The sequence below is a fragment of the Odontomachus brunneus genome, unplaced genomic scaffold (assembly GCF_010583005.1).
Source record: "Odontomachus brunneus isolate Ranch 3 - 2012 unplaced genomic scaffold, Obru_v1 Obru_scaffold_256, whole genome shotgun sequence".
Lineage (NCBI taxonomy): Eukaryota > Metazoa > Arthropoda > Insecta > Hymenoptera > Formicidae > Odontomachus > Odontomachus brunneus.
This window is the reverse complement of record NW_022639706.1, coordinates 109,722-130,109: the sequence shown is the minus strand read 5'-3', so window position 1 is coordinate 130,109 and position 20,388 is coordinate 109,722. Positions and strand designations below refer to the sequence as shown.

The 20,388-nt window shown below is 33.7% G+C and overlaps 4 protein-coding genes across 15 annotated transcripts in view; 1 reads left to right on the top strand and 3 right to left on the bottom strand.

Annotated features, from left to right (window-relative positions):
- The window catches only part of LOC116852809 (probable RNA helicase armi), a 5,296-nt gene extending 4,597 nt beyond the window's left edge, over positions 1-699 (bottom strand). The window contains exon 1 of the mRNA XM_032833495.1: positions 554-699. The gene's annotated coding sequence lies outside the window, so the exon portion shown is untranslated. The remainder of the gene's footprint in view (positions 1-553) is intronic.
- An 848-nt stretch (positions 700-1,547) lies between these two features.
- Positions 1,548-2,532, top strand: LOC116852812. The gene is made up of 2 exons (XM_032833500.1): positions 1,548-2,098; positions 2,324-2,532. The coding sequence occupies exons 1-2, from the start codon at positions 1,690-1,692 to the stop codon at positions 2,386-2,388; spliced, it is 474 nt and encodes a 157-aa protein (XP_032689391.1). The 5' UTR covers positions 1,548-1,689; the 3' UTR covers positions 2,389-2,532.
- A 293-nt stretch (positions 2,533-2,825) lies between these two features.
- On the bottom strand, positions 2,826-16,229 carry LOC116852805 (maternal protein tudor-like). 12 transcript variants are annotated; one of them, XM_032833482.1, is made up of 14 exons: positions 16,067-16,229; positions 14,807-15,530; positions 12,982-13,989; positions 12,482-12,898; positions 12,278-12,370; positions 11,230-11,780; positions 11,081-11,151; positions 10,085-10,993; positions 9,579-10,017; positions 9,252-9,448; positions 8,088-8,252; positions 7,761-7,918; positions 5,167-7,622; positions 2,826-5,026 (listed from the first exon to the last, which is right to left on the bottom strand). In XM_032833482.1, the coding sequence occupies exons 2-14, from the start codon at positions 15,427-15,429 to the stop codon at positions 3,831-3,833; spliced, it is 8,283 nt and encodes a 2,760-aa protein (XP_032689373.1). In that variant the 5' UTR covers positions 15,430-15,530; positions 16,067-16,229; the 3' UTR covers positions 2,826-3,830. The 12 variants fall into 12 exon arrangements, with proteins under 12 accessions (XP_032689373.1, XP_032689381.1, XP_032689379.1 ...); XM_032833490.1 differs by having other exon boundaries at positions 2,826-4,960; XM_032833488.1 differs by having other exon boundaries at positions 9,252-9,445.
- A 653-nt stretch (positions 16,230-16,882) lies between these two features.
- On the bottom strand, positions 16,883-20,317 carry LOC116852811 (E3 ubiquitin-protein ligase RNF146). The gene is made up of 5 exons (XM_032833499.1): positions 20,147-20,317; positions 19,853-20,071; positions 19,383-19,634; positions 18,104-18,391; positions 16,883-17,950 (listed from the first exon to the last, which is right to left on the bottom strand). Exons 2-5 carry the CDS (start codon positions 19,932-19,934, stop codon positions 17,709-17,711), a joined length of 864 nt encoding a protein of 287 aa, XP_032689390.1. The 5' UTR covers positions 19,935-20,071; positions 20,147-20,317; the 3' UTR covers positions 16,883-17,708.
- Between the last annotated feature and the right edge of the window lie 71 nt (positions 20,318-20,388).

Genomic DNA, 20,388 nt, shown 5'->3' with positions numbered 1-20,388 from the left:
ATATATATATATATATATATATATATATATATATATATATATATATATATATATATATGTATATAAAACACATGTTTTATTCTTGCATTTGATTGGTGTATATTTATCTAAAGAAATATGCCTTTATTTACCTAGTGGAATCAGATGCAAGAGCTCATTGAACACTCATAAACATATAAAAAATAATTTAACAATATTGAAGGCCTTCTACATACAGTAAAAATAAAGAGACTATTGTTGAGATAAAACTGTTATCTTTATTTAAAATTGAAAAGCAGAAGTAAAGCTGTTGTATTTATCAGAACTGTGAATTTTTTTGAAAAAGTCTTTGCAGAAACATTTATTTTGAAAATGCCCTGAATCAGAGTAAACCAAGACAATTTAGCCAAATTCGGAGTAAATCGGTATTCCGGGTAGCATTTGAAAAAAATCCGGAACGAGGGGATAAAAATCTGTCCCGTCAGAAAAACGGGACGTTCGATCATTTTCAGCAAGACGCAAAAAGACATAAGAAAGCTAAACATAAACAAATAGAACAAAGACAAAAACATACCGATCAATGGGCTGATATTTCCACTCTGTTGCCTTAAGATAATCGAGTTCTTTTCGTAAGGATTGTACGCGTTTAATATGTAGCTCCTTGAGTAGTCGTTTACGTTGCTTCTGGTCCTGCCACTCACACTTCATAAGATTCAGAATCTTAGAAGTTTGATTTGCGCTTGAAGTTAATTCTGAGTCTTGCGATTCCGGTGTCCTTTGCCCTGTTGAGTGTCCTAGAGTGCTCGACGATAAAGTGGACGAATTCATAATTTGTTCGCACGAGTTGTTTCAACACCGGTCACATGTTTAAGTTTGCATCTTGTTAAAAACCTAACCTAGCTCAGCTGCGCCAATCCAATTAGTCACGCTCGAGAATTAGTCGTGTAATTTGTAAAATTCAACGGCGAAATAATAGGTACGGGTAATAATACGCGGCCTTGAGAAAATACGTAATATAAAATTGTGCACCAACAATAATATTCACCAACTGCATCATTCTTCTCTTTCCCTCTCTCTCAATAGCTCCAGATAGCGCCATTCTTCGAGACGGATTGAAAATGAATGATAGTCGATTAATGAATTGATATTCGATTTATTTTTTTAAAAAATCGATTACCTTATCGGTATTTTAAAATCCTTTTTAGCTATGTTTTCGATGAAAATTACAATATATATTTTCAGTACTTATTATTATTGTAAAATATAATTTTGTAAACATCTTAAAATCTTATTTTTCATTTCTGTCTGTATCTTCCGCAAAAATACTAGCGATGAAATAGTTCAAGAAGTATTTAATAGCTTTCTAATCGTTTAGATATCTTAAAACTTGCCTTGCGCCTTCAAAGATCAGCAATTTTAAAAGCAAAAAGAAAAAATAATAAAGATACACCATATATACACACATACATACACATGCAACATATGTATATATTTAAATAATATATTTTTCAATTGTTTTTAATTGTATAGTTTTCAATTGTTTTCTTCTTTCATTGTGAGTTCAAACGTTTTATAAATTAGACATCAAAAATACTATTTCATCCATGCTACATATTTGATAATTTCTTAGCGAGTATTTGGTAGAAAAATGATTCCTCGATAAGACGTTTGTTAAATCTACAATATGAATAATTAAAAAATTGCGACAACATGAAAAAAGCCACGCCAACGCGATCCCTTACAAAACTGTCGCGCTTACAACTCGCGCAGAAACCATACGGATTCTGCTGCGAAGAGAAAGATCAGGATCCCGATAAATATTATGATATGCAAAATCCACCCTTTGCATCATCTCTGACGAATGTAATTCTGAACGGCGGCGGCCCCGGTATTAAGTTTCGAGTTGATGATATTGATCGTCCACCATATTCTGTTCAACTTCGTAGAATTTTAGAAGTGAAAGGAGTAGATTATCTAGGGCGTTGCAAGAGATGTCGAGGTCCTTTGCGATGGTATTTGGAGGACGAAATTGCACTAGCACGTGAGACCATGGCTGAGGAAAGACAAAATAATTACAAGGAGAACATGAAAAAAAATTTAAAGATCGCCAGACGAAAGAGTAACGTTTTGTCTAATATATATAAAAAATTTATTGAAAATTTTGTGAAAAAATAGTCTTATAGTACACCTCAAAATCTAAATTTAAGTTGGCAATATTAATTACTAAGAATTTGAAAATTTTTTTTTCCAAATAAAGACATAATATTAACGCTTTTCTGTTGGAAATATATGTTTGCTGATATAACTAATTCTGTAGATTCTTTATCTTAAATCTTTAATATAGAAAGAAGACGCAAAAGTCGCATTAAAGGAATCAAATTTCAGAAGAAGAATATTTCGGAATTGTAAGCAGCACAAAATCATCAAGAGTTGGCAAAATGATTACTGTACTTGTCTTGAATAATATAAGAAAGATTATTATGAGTTTAATTAAATATATACATACATTATATAATGAAACCCAAAAATAAAAATTATGGATTGTAAACGAGATTAGAATCACAATTGTAAACTATACAAGAAAGTAAAGGTAAAATTATTGAAAATATAATTAGCACTTATATAATTATGATTATAAAATATGATTATATATGACTGTAATCATATATAATTTGAGACAACAGGAGATTTTTTTTAAATGTTTATTAGAAAATATATTTTAGCGGCATACAAACATTTATACAGTTCCTGTTATCTATTATAATCATAATAATGTTAATATATAACTGATCAGAGGAAGAATTAAATGAATGTTATATTATTACATGGTTTAGGATACACAAATGTTTCATAATTCTATATATATATATATGTAATAGATAATTTTAATGTGTGTATAATATACATATATGAAAATAATGCAATGAACATACACAAAATGCAACTCTTTCTTAGAGTTTTAGGCATTTATATTACTGCCAATGTCAAGGTGATCTTTTTACAATGCTTGACCGACTCGTGTTGCGTATAATGTTTTTCTATTTTTTCATCGAGGTTTTACTTAATTTTATAACGAACATTATACAACAGTTTATGAATATGTATTTATACTATTTGCATTTATAGTCGCGTATTTGCCAGAAAAATACTTAGTAACTGCACTACTCTACTTGTTAAGAATATACATTAAAAACTGTTGCTCTGTTACACGTTATATAATCATTATTAGTATGTCATATAAGTAAAAAATTTCGTTTTACTATTTAATTTATTCAGTCAAAATGAAAAATAATCTGTCGTATCATTACTGACATAATTGCAAGGAAGTTCTTTAAATATGATAGGTTTTACTTGAAAGTTTAATTGAAAAAATAGTGATATCAAAATTATTTTAAATATTTATTGTTAAATGGCAACTCTAAAAATAAAAAATTACGAGAACGCAGCTCCTCGATATCATTAACAAGTATTATTTTATAACGTAAGAATAACATAAACGACGGTCCATTAGCTAGATGAATTAATCTTTGGTTGAATATCTGATAGCATCAGCATGTACTGCTGTAGCAACATATATTCATAAAAAACGCGACTTATCTGTACTCGTAGAAGAAAGAAAAAGGTAATGAACAGGAGAAAAACAAAACCATATCATTATACTCTCGCATAAAAATATACCTCTATATGCAAACATAAAAAAAATGTAAAATGAAGATAATTTGTTGAAAAATGTGTAACGCTTACCTATTATCTATTGAAGTAACATACTTTCGTATCGCAAATTTACATATATTTATGTAAATTTGCAATATGTACATACTTGGTACAATATTATAAAGTTATACCGCGTATTAAGGAATGTTTTCTACGGAAACGGTAAGTATTTCGTCCTCTTCCTTTGCGGAATCGGCCACTGATTGTAAGGTGCTTGCAGTACTAGCCGACATCTTTGGTGTGAGAAAATATGTTGCCATTTCCGGATCCGGTGACTCGCCCCTAGAGATACATCCGGGTACTATTTTGTCTTCGGATCGTCTCCTCAAACTCAGAGGCCTACGTTGTTCGATTATATCAGTCTTGGTTACGGACGATAGTGGTGGTATTACTACCATGTCCGTAGATTTCGTGGAAATTTTCTGATCTATACTTGCGCTCTTTAATGTGACTTGTAAATTGTCATTCTTGTTTGCACTTCCACATGCAGTCTCATCCTCAACCGGACTTTGTCTCTGAAGTTCTTTAACGGGATTTATATGTTGTTCTTTCGGTGACAAACAGCGGATATTGGGATCGTCAAACGTTGTATTCACAGTTTGGCGTTCTAAAGATTCGTTTATATTAAGCTGTGCTTCGGATTGTGCTTCTTGTTTCTCCATTTGATCAACATCAATTGGCACATCCTGTGATTTATTCGTTACTAATAAAGTCTTTTCCGAATTTGAATTCTCAGTAACATTCTCTGTTATATTTATTGATATTCTTTCACTTACAATTGTTGACTTCTGAAGTGAAACATCTGAAGATTCGTTTATATCTATAGGTTCTATTTTAGAACTTAATTGCTGTTCGTTGACGTCATCTTGAGTAATCAGCAGTTGTTTTTCACTAGCAACTAATAAATCTGATGGCTTATTTATATCTATAGATTCTACTTGAGTAGCAAGCTCTTGCTGTTCATTAATGTCATCTTGAACGACAAACTGTGATTCATTAGTAACTGGCAAGTTTACATCATTAATTTCTTGCAAAACTGCATCTTCAGTAGTGTCTTTTACCATATTATTAATTATATCGTCGATACTAAGGTCTGTTACAATGGACGTGGATTCTTTAAGAGACGTTGCGTTTGTATCGAAATATTCTGACACTTTGTTTACTTCTGAGGTTTGTTCAGGTGTCATTACTTCAAATTCTTCGTTGGCCTTCTCGTTTTTGTCACAAGTCATCATATGCTCTTGTTGTTCTTTGGAGAAATCCTCACCTATATTAGAGTCACCAAACGATTTATTAATCACATCGTCATCAATTACGTTCTCCAACTTATGCTCTGTTTGGTTAAGACAAAGTAGGTTAGTATCAAGAATATTACGATTAAATAATATAAGTGTTAAGAAAAATATTAATATAATAATATAATAATATATATAAGTAATATGATAAGTGTTAGTTTTTGTTCAGTTGCCTTACCGAGATCTGAAGTCTTTTCAATCAGATGATCCTCCTGGAAAACTGTTTCGTTAGCGACTACTTCAACTTGATTTTCTGTAGTGGAAACAGTATTCTCAGCTTCATCTTCGATCATCACTTCAACTTCCGGGATGTTCTCGCATTCGGCTTGTAGAAGCTCAACGACATTCGTTCCATTCAAACTCAATCGAACCTGCATCGGATCGTTCTTATCAAGAGTCTCGAACTGGAACATCGTTGCTCCTTCGGCGGCAAGTTCTTTAAACTTGTCGCAAGCTCGTTCACTCCATACAGCTACGTCATGGGGTTTCTCCAGGGAGCATCGTTTTGACAGACTGGGAATATTAACAATATCCTGTGGTAACACTCGCAGCTCATCCGTAACCGCAGAATTGCCGTAGTCCATATAAAGAACTTCTGTGCTCTCTTCACAGCACGCGAGTACCTTTGCTCTGTACCAACATTCATCTTCGGGATATAGAGCGGCGCAAACCGTACCGACGTCGAATGAATTCAGCGTGACAAAACTCTGTGCATCTCGTAGACGATATGACATTACCTCCAGTTCGTTTATGCTGCTCTCCGCTTGGATCCAGAACTCATCTGGGCTGTTAATGTGACTGACCACCACATTCGGCGAGTTTTCTTCGCCGAGTGGCGGTAGCCTCTCCTCGATAACTGGCGAATGTTGTTCGCACAAGCTCGCCAGGATGTCAGCTATGTTCTCGTTGTCCAATGTCAGCTTCACTATTGACGTCTCTTGCTCTTTTATTACGTCCAAAATGAAGATTGTTGCACCTTCTGCGGCTAATTCAATAAACTTATTGCAAGCTTCTTCCGACCACTTCTCCACGTGCGATGGTAGCTCTAAGGAACATTTTCGTGACAGAGACGGTACGTCCGCTAGATCTTCTGGAAGAGCACGAATCTCAGTAGACACGGAGGAATTTCCATAGTCTACGAATATGACTTGGGTTCCGTTGTCGTCGTTTGATAGCACGCGCGCCCTGTACCACTGCGAGTCTTCGGGATATTTGGCAACGCACAATAAGCCTTCCTCCACGACATCTATTTTCGGAAACATATCCGCTACCATAAATCTGTCAGTCATCACTTCCAAATCGGCAACTGATTTCTCTTCTTGAACCCAGAACTCGCTTGGTGAATTAATGTGGGATACAAAGGCGGAATGTGGATCCAACTCAATGTCGACTATCTCCTCGTCCACAAGTTCAGCTTGCTCGGGACTAACTATAATAGCGTGTTTCTCTTCGACCAATATCTCGCTAACGCTCTTGTTGTCTATGAAGAGTTCTACGCGTTTTGGCATGGTGTCCGCCACTATTGTAGCCTGGAGAGTATCAACTGACATCACCAATTCCCCGAACCTGTCGCAAGTTGCTTGGCTCCAATCCTCCGTACCTACTGGAATGACGTCGAGCTTACACTTGACTGCGTATCCTTTGATATTTTTCCAGGTGTCTGGCAATTGTCGAATGTGACCAGCCTTATCGATTACATCGGTATTGCCATAGTCTATGAAACGAACGGTCGTGATGTCCTCATCTGCGTCCAACACCTCTGCGCGATACCAGTTTTCGTCGAATAAGTAAATAGCGGCGCATAAAGTGCCCTCTTCCGGTATACTGTCTATCGCCGGGAAATTAGTAACTTCCAGCTGAAGTTTATCTTGGATCTCGGTGAGGGCTGCGTTTTCGTTTACTCGTTGTAACCAGAATTGATTCGGAGAATCGACGTGAGACACGTATACATCAAATTGTCCAGTTGTCGGCGTTTCTTGTGTCTGGGACACCGATTGCGGAGTTATTTCTTCCTCTTTTATTAGATTCAACGAACGGAATCTATCACTGAGCTTTTCATTATTCTCGGTCAAGTCGACGATCCATTTGTTGCGCACGTTATAGAAGACAGCCATAAGTTCTTTGTTTATTAGATGAGTCTGCAGTACGTTTATTTGCTCAGCTTCAGTACCCACAAGGACCAAAGATAACGATGCATTTACCGCTAATTGATGTGGTTCATAAAACTGTGGTTCCAAAACCATGATAGACTCAAACGCGACCTGTTCCGTATTGCCTATGTCGATGTAATGAACGTAGGCCGTCGTTTCGGTGCAGCTGACAATCTTTCCTCTATACCAACGATCGTCTGTACTTTTAACTGCACACAAGAGATCCGGTTCTGGTTTTAGTCTTTGTCCGGAATTGGAGTAGTACCGTTCAAGATCTGTCAATAACTTGATGTCGGCTTCATAGTCAGAATATCGTTGCAACCAGATACTGATCGAATTATCCTCTAATATTTGAGCACACGATACAGACACTTTATGAGTGGAACTTAGTATAGGCATCGGACAAACAGTTGAGATCTTTTTATCGCTCTCGCTGATATTCATTATACCGCAGCCATGGAGGTCGTACAGTTTTACAATGAGTCTACAAGAACAAGAGGAATTAATACCAAAACTAAAAAAATCACACTAATATTTGGAAGTGCAGAATATAAATTAAGTTAAATTAAATAAATAATAAAAGTGATTGAATAATATAAGATTATAATAAAAATTTACGAACCTACTATCGTTGATTTCTGCGACATAAACAAGAACTTCCTTTCCTTCAATCAGTCTCTTCAGTTGTTTATCTGCGTCGGGCGATGCTTGCACATTTTGCAGAGAGCATTCCAACGCTTGCTTCTGCATAACTGCGAGTGCTCCAGGTAGAGTCAGAGCCTGGATCATTGTATTTTTATATTAAAGACAACAATCAAAATCAGGAGTTTTCGATTAGCGCATCATAATCTCATGTTACCGCACGATGTATGGTATCAATTCGCAATTTGGTCAATTGAACTTTTCAGTGGAACTTGTAAAAGTCTTCGTAATATCTAACTAAACTCACATCATCCAGGATTTCATCGTACGCCCCGGTATCAATGAGCTTTACGTCATATGATCCGACGAGGCGCGAACTGTTAATCACTACTGCTCGTCTCCATGTTCCATTTGCATTGACTAGACAACCCGCGCCAAGACACATCTCGCGGCTTGATAGTCGCGGCATCACCTGATATTATATCATACTTCTCCTTATAATTCACTTAAATTCATGCGTCTAACCGTACGTTAGGCTGATCTAGCAATGCGTATGCCGTTTCTCTCCTTGCCATTCTATATTTTGTTTTACCGATATCTTGTATAATTTCACTACTAATTTCGATATTACATTCCTAATATGTTATTTCTACTTATATTTTTATATATAAGACTATTATATAATGTAAAAACTGCATAATGTGGTAAAAAATGAGGTAATCTAAATTTTAAATTCAAAAATAGTACAATCATATAAATTGTAACAAAAAAATATTTTTATAATATATTAGATTTTTAGATTACACAGATGTATCAAATAAGAATAGCAAGGTATAAAATATTTAAATGTTATGTTACTGTTATTTCAGGAAATTTAAATATTACAATGGCAATGGAACATTTATGAGAGGGTATGATTATAATGTTATAATCAATTATTTAGCGGTTAATACCATACATATCGTGCAAAATGAGATTAAGACATTTTATAGGATAAAAATTAAATATTGTTAGAATTTTAAAAGAGTACGATTCATGTTGGAATCACATTATCATAAATTGTTATATGATCCAAGTCAGATTTATATGTTAGTTTATATGTTATCCAAATATATTAAAAGTTCCTGTATAAAAATTTAGATAAAATAATTTTTTCCACCACCATATATATTGACTTTATATGATAAATATTTAAGAAAATTTTGTGCAATAATAATTTTAAATTTGCTTGGATCAAAAGATTAATATTAAGAGTTTATGAACATACGATATTTGTTATATTTATTAAATGACGATATATATCAGATATGAAACAGTTAACAGCTTGTTATAAAAACGAGCCGTTAGTTTATCTCTATTAGAGAATAGGAAATTCTTCTATCAATTCTCTCCGTAATGCTTATTAATAACGTATTTTACATGACTCGCATATATGATTTGCAGCTAATTATGATGCGTTTATGCTAATTACCTCTGCATTTTTGTCTGCCATGTATTTTTCGACGATATGTTCACATTTTGAAGCTGATGGAAGCTGAACGTGAAAACGGTTTGTACTTTCTACACTAGAAACTTTCATTTTTAGTGTTTGGCCGCTCAAGAGACTTATATCTACTCGTTCTATTTCATGGAGCGTCGTTACTTTTACATTAGATGTATCTGGAGCTACTAAAAATGAAAAACATAAAAAGAGAGTTTTTGTAATATATTTTTTAATTACCTCTCTAAATATATCTATCACAAATATATAATTTCGATTGTGTAAATAACACTATCGTATATTATAAATGATCCTTACCACTAGCTGCTTCAGTTGAAGTTATTGCTTCTGTTGATTGAAGTTCTTCAGCAAAGACTGCAAGATTTTTCTTTACTAATGTTCCACCTACGTCTTGTCCATTGTAGTTCAGTGAAATCGTGTATTGATCATCATCAAGACTATGGAAGGTACATTCGTACTTATCACCATCGAAACATTTATCGAGTGCATCGTTGTTAACATCAGACCAGTTCAAATTCTTATTGGGTATAATGTTTTTCAAGGTACATTGTGCTGCTAACATAGGTAATTGCATGAACCTCTTTTCTACGGGATAAATATTGTGCTGTTTTACGGTCGCACAATTTCCAAAATCTATATATTGAACTATATATCCCTTTTGTGCACTGTTGCTTACAACTTCCGCTCGATAAAGAGCTTTATCCTCGGAAAATATTGCGATGATCGGTGAACCAACCTGCATATAATAATTATATTAATTTCGTTCGTTGTGCCTATTGTTACCTTTAAGTAAAAGTAATTACCTCTAGTTTATTCTTTATAGGTTCTCTGCTTGCATATGTCTTTTGAATCTCATTCATCATCGTCTTGAATTCTGTTTCTTGAGCCAATGTTTGGCAATAAAATTTATTAGGATTTATAAACCATGTAACAATTACATCATGTTTAGATTCAGGTTCATATAAAGCAGTTTGCCACTTCGAATCGAGAGGAGCATAATCGGAAACTACATGTACTTTTCTCGTTGTATTAGGTTTTCTTTTATTCAACGCAGTCTCTTTCACCTTTGTTAAATCTGCGCTTGTGCAAAATTCTTCGTTTATGTAACAAGTGTTTGACACACCTTCGACTATCTCGCGCAGTAGTACTTCATATATCCCATTTTCTTCGGTGATAAATTCCACTTCCAACGATTTTCCTTCAGTTTTTTCCACGAAAGTCGCATATTCCACTTCTTTATTGTCCGCCAACCCAAGCAATTTACATTGTACCGCCTGCATCGGTAGTTTTACAAATTCTTCTTGAATGACTTTGATTTTTATAAAATTGACCAACTCACTGTTGCCATAATCAATAAACTTCACAGTTGCGTTATTTCCCTCTACAGACTGAATCATCGCTCTATACCACTTCAAATCCTCCTCGTATTGAGCAACGCAACACGTGCCACATTTTATTTTGAAAGCTTGCATCGTTTCTCCATCTTTTTCGTAAGTTTCGGCAATACTGTCCATAATTGATTCTAATTCCAAACATTCAGGACTTAACTGAATAAAGAAATCTGACGGGCTATTAGTAAATACTATTTCACAATTCTTCACAGTCCCTAAAGTAATATTCATCGATGCAAATTGAGATCCTTTATTAGCTGCAACTTTGCTTTGTAGTTTTGTACTAGCATTATTTGAATCCCAAGATTCGTTATTATTTACCTATAAACGATAATATATGCGAATGTCAAAATAAAGTACATATACGTGTGATTATAACAATATCAATAATTTTTAATCTTTGATTACCTGATTATACGAGATGTTGTTTGCATTATTCTCTTTATTTTTGAAATTATTGCCGCCCATGGTATAATTACCTAGATTGAATAAAATTAATACAATTAAAATATATTTTGAACAAGTAAATTTTATGTGTTAAATAATGTTTAAGTTACCGTTGACTCTTCCACTTCTATCATGACTAGGCCTATCGTTGTTTCTATCGTTCCATTTTGTAGTTTGCAGTCTGGTAGATGCTCCGTTGTCACGCTTTTCTCCTCGAGCATTACGATTAAAACCTTTTCCACGATTATCGTTACTTTTGGACGAAGTATCAGAATCTTTGTCGCTCAATGTTTTATCGTTAGAATTGTTACGATTAAATCTTGACTCGTTTATGGGAAATCTGTTTTTATCACTTCGAAAGCCTTCTCTACTATTTTTGTTAGGAGTATCCATTTCAGTTCTATCATATTTGTTATACGATCTTCCTGATCTGTTTGTGGTTTCGTCTTTGACGAAACGGTCATTCTGCGAATTATCACGTTGGAAATGAGAAGCGCTTCGCTCACGTCTGTTATCATATTGTTTCTCTGTAGACCATTCACTATTTACAGTCTGTTTTTCTTTCCAAACCTTTGGTCTGTTCTCTTGGGAGAACTTGGCATTCTGATTACGATTCCAAGAATCTGCATTACTTTTTTTGTTATACTTGTCTTTATCATCACTGTAAAGAGAAATGAGACTGTTGAAGTAGTGTTATTTCAAATAATCTCATAGGAAAATGTATGCAGTAATATTAGAAACAATCGTTCAACTAAACGAATATTCATTTACAACATATATACATGCAAAGAGAGAATATATCGAAAATATATAAATGTTAAAAATTAATATAATTATCTCCTGCATTCAACATATAAAAAATAATCTTTATATAATCTACGAATATATATTTTATATGTAACAAGATTTTATAGCAATAAAATGTAATTACATATAATTACAATTGTTATAGAAAAGAACATTTTTTAAAAATTAATTGAATATACTACATAAATAAATGGTATATAAAGACACACACACCACGCACACACACACAATTGAGATTTAAATATAGAATACGCAAATTAATACATTTACAAATTAATTTTTTTTCAGTTAAATCCTCTTATGTATACTAAAAGGCTAGAAAAGCATTCCTCTATCTTTCTGTTTGTTTACCGTGCGGTGTTAATATTTTTCAGTTTTAATCTCAGTCGGTGAGCCAAATTTGCTTGAACATTCGTACCAGACCTGTGATGCAATAAATTGCACCTACATTGAGTCATCATACAAATGTTACAATGAATTGTTAAAAGACATCTGTTTTATATTATTTTTAGCAAATATAGTAATAACGATATTAATATTAAAAACATTTGTTACCTCTGAATATCATGTGAATTAGATGTCTTTGCATGTTGAATTTCTCCATTTTGCGAACTTGTAGAGTTTTCCGCTGTCTTGTCGCAAAATGGATTGTTAAATAGCTGAGGATGAATGCTCCTCATTGTATCTAACTCAAATAAATCAACTAATAGATTGTTGGGCTGTGAAGCGACTACTTTCATGAAGAAATTTTTCTCGTATGTCAATGTTTCAAAATGATTAATAACCTCTTGATCTGGCGAGAGTACTTCATAGCCATTCAATGCACACTTTATAGCTTGTGCCGGCAATTTTGTCACTAAATCATCATGTATCGTACGTAGTGACATTATGGACAGTGTCTCCTCGTTTCCATAGTCAACATACACTACTCTGACTTCATTTCCATTAACGCTAACAATTTGTGCACGATACCTAGACAAATCAAATCCAAGACGATTAATAATTATCATCTTACTTAAGATGATAGCAATAGCAGAAAATATTACGAAATTTACCATTCTGATTCATATAATGCAGCACAGGGTAATCCAGCTTTTAATTGTGATATGTTAAAAGCAGATGCGGTTTTAGCATATTGTGCCAGGCCAGCCATTATTGATTGGAGAGATTTTTCTCCACTAAGAAGTTGCACGAAAAATTTTTGACATGATTCCACGAATGAAACTTGCACAATTTCCTGAACATCCTTCGGCAATCGTCGTAATTGCGGATAAGAATATGTTATTGGGACTGCAGCTGGTACTGGAAATGCTTTCTTGAGCATGTCCTTTATATTAACGCCATTATCATAAAGATCACCATATTGGATCAAAGGTGGCCCTTCCGGTGGACGGACTTGTAAATAGAGTAACTTTCTTGACACTAATTTTTTAAAATAGTCTTTCATCTCTTGCGTAATGTTCAGTTCTTTTAGGCCACTCAACGTGAATCTAATGGAAAGAACTTTGGGATTGATGAATTCGGGGGGTAATTGAAAGATGTCTGTGTACGGTAAAACCTCCGTGTGACCGAAATCGACGTAATATAGTTTGCACTTGTGTTCCATTACGGACATTACGACCGCTCTGCATAGTATTCTACCCTCCGTGTATCCCAGACAAACCGATCCTGGCAATGGCGGTTCTTGCAATGGTTTCTTTGGACGGTTGTTTATCTCTTTCATAAGATGGGTCAGTATTTCCGTCGTACTTTGAACTTGCACGGAGAACTTCTGCGGGCCGTCTTCCACGCATGATACCAATACTTCGTGCATGGTACCTACATCCAAAACTCGAGATTTAAATACAAGTGCTTCTTGAACAGTTGTTGGTGGCGATAGTTGAGAAGCAATGTATTTGGGTTGAGTTACACCAGGAGGAGTCTTGCGGTACATTGCTTGCATATTAGTATTCTGATTCATGTTTGCATTCTGCATCATTGATGCAAAATTATTCATGTTGCCTTCATTCTGTTGCTGATACACTGGTGCTTGTAGCATCTCTGGTTGTGGAAAAGACTTTATTCTAAATAACAAAAAAAAATTAAAAAATTATGTAATATGAATAAAATAAAAGGGAAACTTTAAGGAGTTTATTCACCATATGTATGTATTTTCAGGATGTTCAATGAACATGTTTTCAGTAGTGCATCAAGGTAGCTACTTATAAGTACACTTTATCAAACAAATTTACATTTTTATATATATCACTATCTAAATAGTAAATGTTAAATATGACACTAATTTTATGATACTATTTTGCTACATTTTATTTAATACAATGCTATTCGAAGCATAAAACAGCAGTTTTCTGCCCTACAGTCGACCATCACACAAAAATGATGTAGCAAATACTATTCTTTCTTGTATTTTTTTTATATCTATGTTTCCTAAAATATATAACATTTGTAATGGAAAACTCTTATTTACACAGTGTTACTTTTTATGAAATTACACTGAAATAATGATCATTTATATTAATTTTACCATAAGATTATATATGCAAAATTACGATATTCAGTATGAAATTTCTCATGAATGGTGTACACAAATGACATGAAACTTTAACTATAAATGTGTTTTACTGTTATAAAAAGTTACGTTAAATTTTTATATAATTTATTTGATTTAAAGGAATAAACCCCTTAAGAATGTATATATCGTTAAATCACAAAAGTAAGATAAAGAATTCACACTTTAGCAGGAAAGTAGAAGCCAATTTTAGAACTCACATTGGTGGTCAAGTGATAGTTGACAGTTCTTGCTTTTCTACAAACACAAATTCTGATTGGTTTCTGCTTTTTTGCCAAAGTGTGATTCTTCCTAAAAGTAAGATATGATACCTGCAAGTGTCTTGCATATTAGCTGGTAAGGCTAAGTTGCGTTTGACCAATAGATTGCTGAAGTCTTCATTATTGTACCACAGTTTCACGATCAAACGATTATTTGCTACATTATTCACCAGAACTCTATATTCATTGTAACACAGGATACTTTTGATTGTCTCTATTATTTGATTTTCCCAAACACCATTTACAGGCAATACATTAAGCAATATAAAGTCAGCAGCCAATGCTGGGTAAGTCAATAGAGGTTCTGACCCAGGTATATTGTTCAGCAAATGTACATGGTTTGGTGACACAATTTCTATATTGCCATAATCAATGAATTGCACAGCTATCATACTATCACGACGCACATCGATTATCTTTGCCCGATAATAGCCATCGTTTCTAAATCTACTGCAGCACAGAGCACCAATGATTGGTGGATTAGATTTGGAAGGACAGCCATAACCTTGAGAAAATTGCTCAACCAGTGGGCGAATGAAACGGTCCACACATGTGGCAGCATGGGTATCCTGCTGGGCCCAGATTTTCAAGCAATCCCGGTCACTCTCGATGTGGGTGATGAAGAGCGCGATTTCAACAGTGTGTGACTGCATGTTGTCTCTATGATGAGACATTCTAATTTGTTTTGCTCACTTTTCTTGATTAAACGATTTTGCTTTTCAGTATGATGATACTGCAATTACTTCTTTCCTACTTTTAGATCTTCTTCATTGATCTGCAAAACATATAAAAAAACGTTTATTCCAAGTATTTTATATTTTTTCTATTTTATATTCTGCGTTTTTTAGCTTCAAAAGTACCAGTCTAAAATTATCTACTGATAATTTACGATTGCGCGAGCACAAGTTACGTAGCCAGAGAATAATACAGCGTTCAAATATCGCGTCGTGTCGAGGTGACGAACTGCGAATAACATAAAATTCCATGCGTAATTCCATGCTCGGCACAATGTGTTTCTTTACACACTCACTATGTATCGTAGCGTAATCGCGATTCTTAATGTACTTGTTCATTCCGCATTTCTCGGCGAAAATCGTGTTAATTACCGAACTGTGTAACACTTCTCGTCCTTCGCATTGACCGTTTGTTCCGAGAATGTTTCGCACAATACACACACATACCAATTAACGTATACAAGATATCTCTGATGCCGCAAGAATATTGCCAAGATGAACGGGACGTGGAGTTTCTCTAAAGTAGGTTTCACGCGGCGTTGTCATACGAAACCCGACATATTTTTCACTTACTTACTCTTTTTTTCGAGTTCTTGCACTGTTCATCGCCGTTTATGACGCTAGCCCGTTGCACCACGTACGCTTCAAAAATCGCACTACTTTCGGCGTTGGTCCTTTGTTCAACGGAAAGGTCCTTTTATCACGTTCATCTAAACTTGTCCACGCATCAAAAGCGCGCTTATTTCAAATGCCGTTTAAGACAATTTGGACTCGTCTTTATCTTTCGTACTAATAAGTAGAATATGTTAATCAGTTAAAAAACGAATTTTAATGTTTCCGTATTATGTAATAGAGTTCATTTGGCGAGAATTTAACAAATGCAGAATTTTTAATAAGAAAATTATATATTATTACTATAAAAAGTTGCTTTCTAATTCTGTTTTACAGTTTACTTTGATTTATTTTATGCATTAAAATTTATTATAAAGTTCATAGAAAGACACGTATTGAAATTGTTTCTAAAGTCTATTCTACTTGAGGTATATTTGTATATTTGTATGCAAAAGAAAAGATTATATCATTAAACAGTTTTGTACTTTAAACATACTAGAGAATAAATAGTTAAAGTATCGTATTTACATATATTATAAATCTTTACTAAAAATCATACAATATTGTAAAAAAGAAGTATTTGATAGGTTATTTTTTTCTCCTAATGGTGAAAATAATCAACCAAATTGATTTGACAGATTAGATATTATTTAAGTTAAACATAATCATTACTTACTTGATTTTTACTTGTTTTCAATAGTGTATATCTTCATATGTTTGAACTTACAAATATATCCCTGTATAAGCTTCTATTTCAAGGATAATAATAAACTGCATTGGCTTGTCGACGACGTTTCTTTTATTTTTATGTGCAATACAAGAAAGACGAAGATAACTCCAGAGTTCTGAACATCGAGAATTACAGAGTTCACTTAAAGCCAGTAATCACTGATTATTGTGTATTGCACTCAATCTTGTCATAAGAATAAATGTTTTCGTTTTTTCGTTATACTTTTCTCTACGCGCCTTTATGGCATGAACACATTTTTATTAGAAACTTTAATGTGTCTGAACGACTGTAGTACTCCAATCTTATTTTACACTATTTTTTTTCTCATTACGTATATAACGTAATAACTCTCAAAATAAGTCGAAGTTTTAAGTACATTAATTATTCTCCATAAAAACAAATAATTATATATATATATATATATATATATATATATATATATATATATATATATAATAAATTATAAGGTAAATTATATGTAGATTTACTTTTGCCAATCATCAAGGGAACGCTCATTCACTACACATTATCACAACGATATTAATCTCTTATCAAAAATCAAATATAATTAGAGACTTTTAAAAGCAGAAAAAGGAAGGATTACTTACTTATTGAATAAAAATAACGATTCAAGTTGAAAGACTTAATTGTACATGAATTCTCGTACGTCTTATAGTTGAGCAATGCTGTACGCTAGATCAATAAAGTTTGTACATTGTCGCGTCCATAGCAAACGTAATATCGCGTATATGTGTGTAGTATACTATCTTGTTGAGTCGAACGCTTGTAACATCACGATGAAGAGTTTGAGAACAAGACGGAGATTCTTAAACACGATTATCATTGTCTGTGACGAATATGCTTTTAACGTTTGTAGCTATGAGAGAGCGGCGTGATCCGGAATCGCTACATCCTCCGTATCTTCTTCGTTATCACTGCTCAGAGATAAATGCTCTCTTAAAACAAGTGAGCGCATTTGTTCCAGAACTTGATGCAAGGATTCCGATCTCTGATCTATCCTGTCGTTCAGAGGTGTTGCGTCGCCGCTCGCTGTCCCACCTGCAGGTGTCTGCGGTGTATTGCTAGGTGGTATCGGGGTATTTGTTCCATCTCCTGTACCTGTAATTACAAAATTCTTTATATTCGATAAAAAATGTATAGTCACGATCTTTACATTTCCGACGAATTTTAAGATTAATTATGACATTTTAATGATGATTAATAATGATAAAATTACGGAGTAATTTTATCATTTATAGTATCATTTCGTACCCATACTATCGCTCGCGGGACTAGCTGGACGTTCCGCGCCTCTTATTTCTCTTACAATCTCCTCGTCTTGCACGTTAAGCCGTAACCCGGCAACTCCTTTCCTTGGAACATTATACAGATCTCTTTTGATTCTTCTTCGTCTAGAAGGATCGTTTCTGCGTAACTGTAGCATAGAGCCGAAATCGGCGATGTAAAGAAATCCTGCAATTAGCAGCTCGCAATTTCTTCTGCCTTGCTTATATGCCGTTTCTAATTCGATACTCGTTCGTTCGTCGTATTGCCACCAACCTGCAAGAATTCATTTAAAAATCACACGTTTCACACATTTCGTGGCGGAAACAGCAGATCAAATGCCTCTTATTTGTAAAAATAACTTAAAAAATAAAAAATAATAATAAATAAAATCATAGTCGGGAAAATACAGAAAAGATATTTTATATGTAGAATACAATTTTATTATGTGAAGATATATGCATATTTTTTCTATATTAGAATATTATATTATTTATGTAGTACATTATGTTGTAGCAGTTATTCCATCAGTAATGACTTAAATCCAATTTTTGCACAAGGCACTTTTAATATATAAGCATTCCTCTCACGCTTCTACAAATCTATAAATATATAATATTTTAACTTCTGTGATGCTTTTGAATTGTAATTATTAGGATATTGTAATGTAACATAAATGTGGTGTAATATACTAATATATGCTAATTTACACACTGATATAGAGATATCCATGCTCAACACATTATGTCGTCAATTATCAATTTGGCTTTGTCACTAGAGCTTTTATTTCATTAGATAGTAGTTATTCATATTATATCACACAAATGTTATGATACACCCGAGACACCCTTGCATGGAGCATCTTTGTTATCGCGTTTTATATTGCGTTTATAACGTGGATTATTCTTTCTATATTGACACTTGTTCTCAAAGTCAATTACATAAAGCATGCCACAGATCAAAAGTTCGCATTGTGCATCCCCTAGTTTGTAAATAGTCTCCAGATCTTTGTTTGTCCTTGGATCATATTTCCACCAACCTAAGAAGGGGTAGGATATCAACTAATGTGCATCCATATATAAATGTTTTTAAAACACTGCAAATTACTGCTAATGGAAAACGTATGCACATGCATATAATGCTAGAATATTTGTGAACATTTAATTATTTTTAAAGAAATATATAAACATGAAAGTATTTTAAACAATGATCATGAACTTTAAATGTTGATCACAAAATATAATTATTGATTAAAATAATACTTTACCATTTCGACCTTCATAAAACCACTGGTACTCTTCTTCTGAATGTTCTGACTCTTTTTGTGTCTCTTCAACTTCTACCAATTGAGGTCTCTCAAGGAAATCTGGTGGAATCTCTTGACGGCACATTGGACAACGTTTACTTTGATTCGCAACACCCTTTACACACAAGTAGCAATATATGTGACTACAGGGTAATCTTGCTGGGTGAATACAAGGCTGTAAACATACTGCACATTCTGGCACAGTAGTACAACCTAAAAGAACAAGAGAACAGAGTTATAAATCTTTATATATATGATTAAAACTGAAATAAACAGCAAATAGTAAATCATTACCTAAATATAATTATTATCTAAAGTGAATAAATGATTTATTGTCTGAAGTGATCCCATTATATCACATGTAAACAGTCATATTTAACCTTATAATTTATACACATATATACACAATCGGATTTGTTATAAAAACTTACCTTCTTTTTCTTCAGTATCTTTGTCCTTTTCTTTAAGAGTACCACCGGATTTCTCCGGTACATTGAGTTTTGCTTGTGCCATCGTGCGATTTTTTAACTGATTACCGTTTCATCAATACGTAATCTTCAATTTAACTTATAAACACGCGTCTTGTCAATAGGCGCCACTCACTATAGTCGACCATATTGCTTGTTTATGGCGTGCCTGGGATTCTCAACCTGCAACAGTTCACAGGTTTAGTGTGATATTTCTCGCACTATTCTTCGATAATTTAACTGTTTGAAAAGACTCACTTATAGCATTGAGTTGACAAGATTTGATAATTGTTAGATAATTATAAAGTATACTGTTATTGTATGTCACTTTCTCTAATCTTATCTTATCTAACGTCTAACTTCGATAAATTGCTTCAGGCGCTTTCCTAGGAATACTGCCTCAACGCCATGACACTATCCATTTTATCTAGCGTTTTTTAATAATTAAGACATCGATAGATATCGATAGATATCGCTGGCGTGCAGAATGCGATAACGAT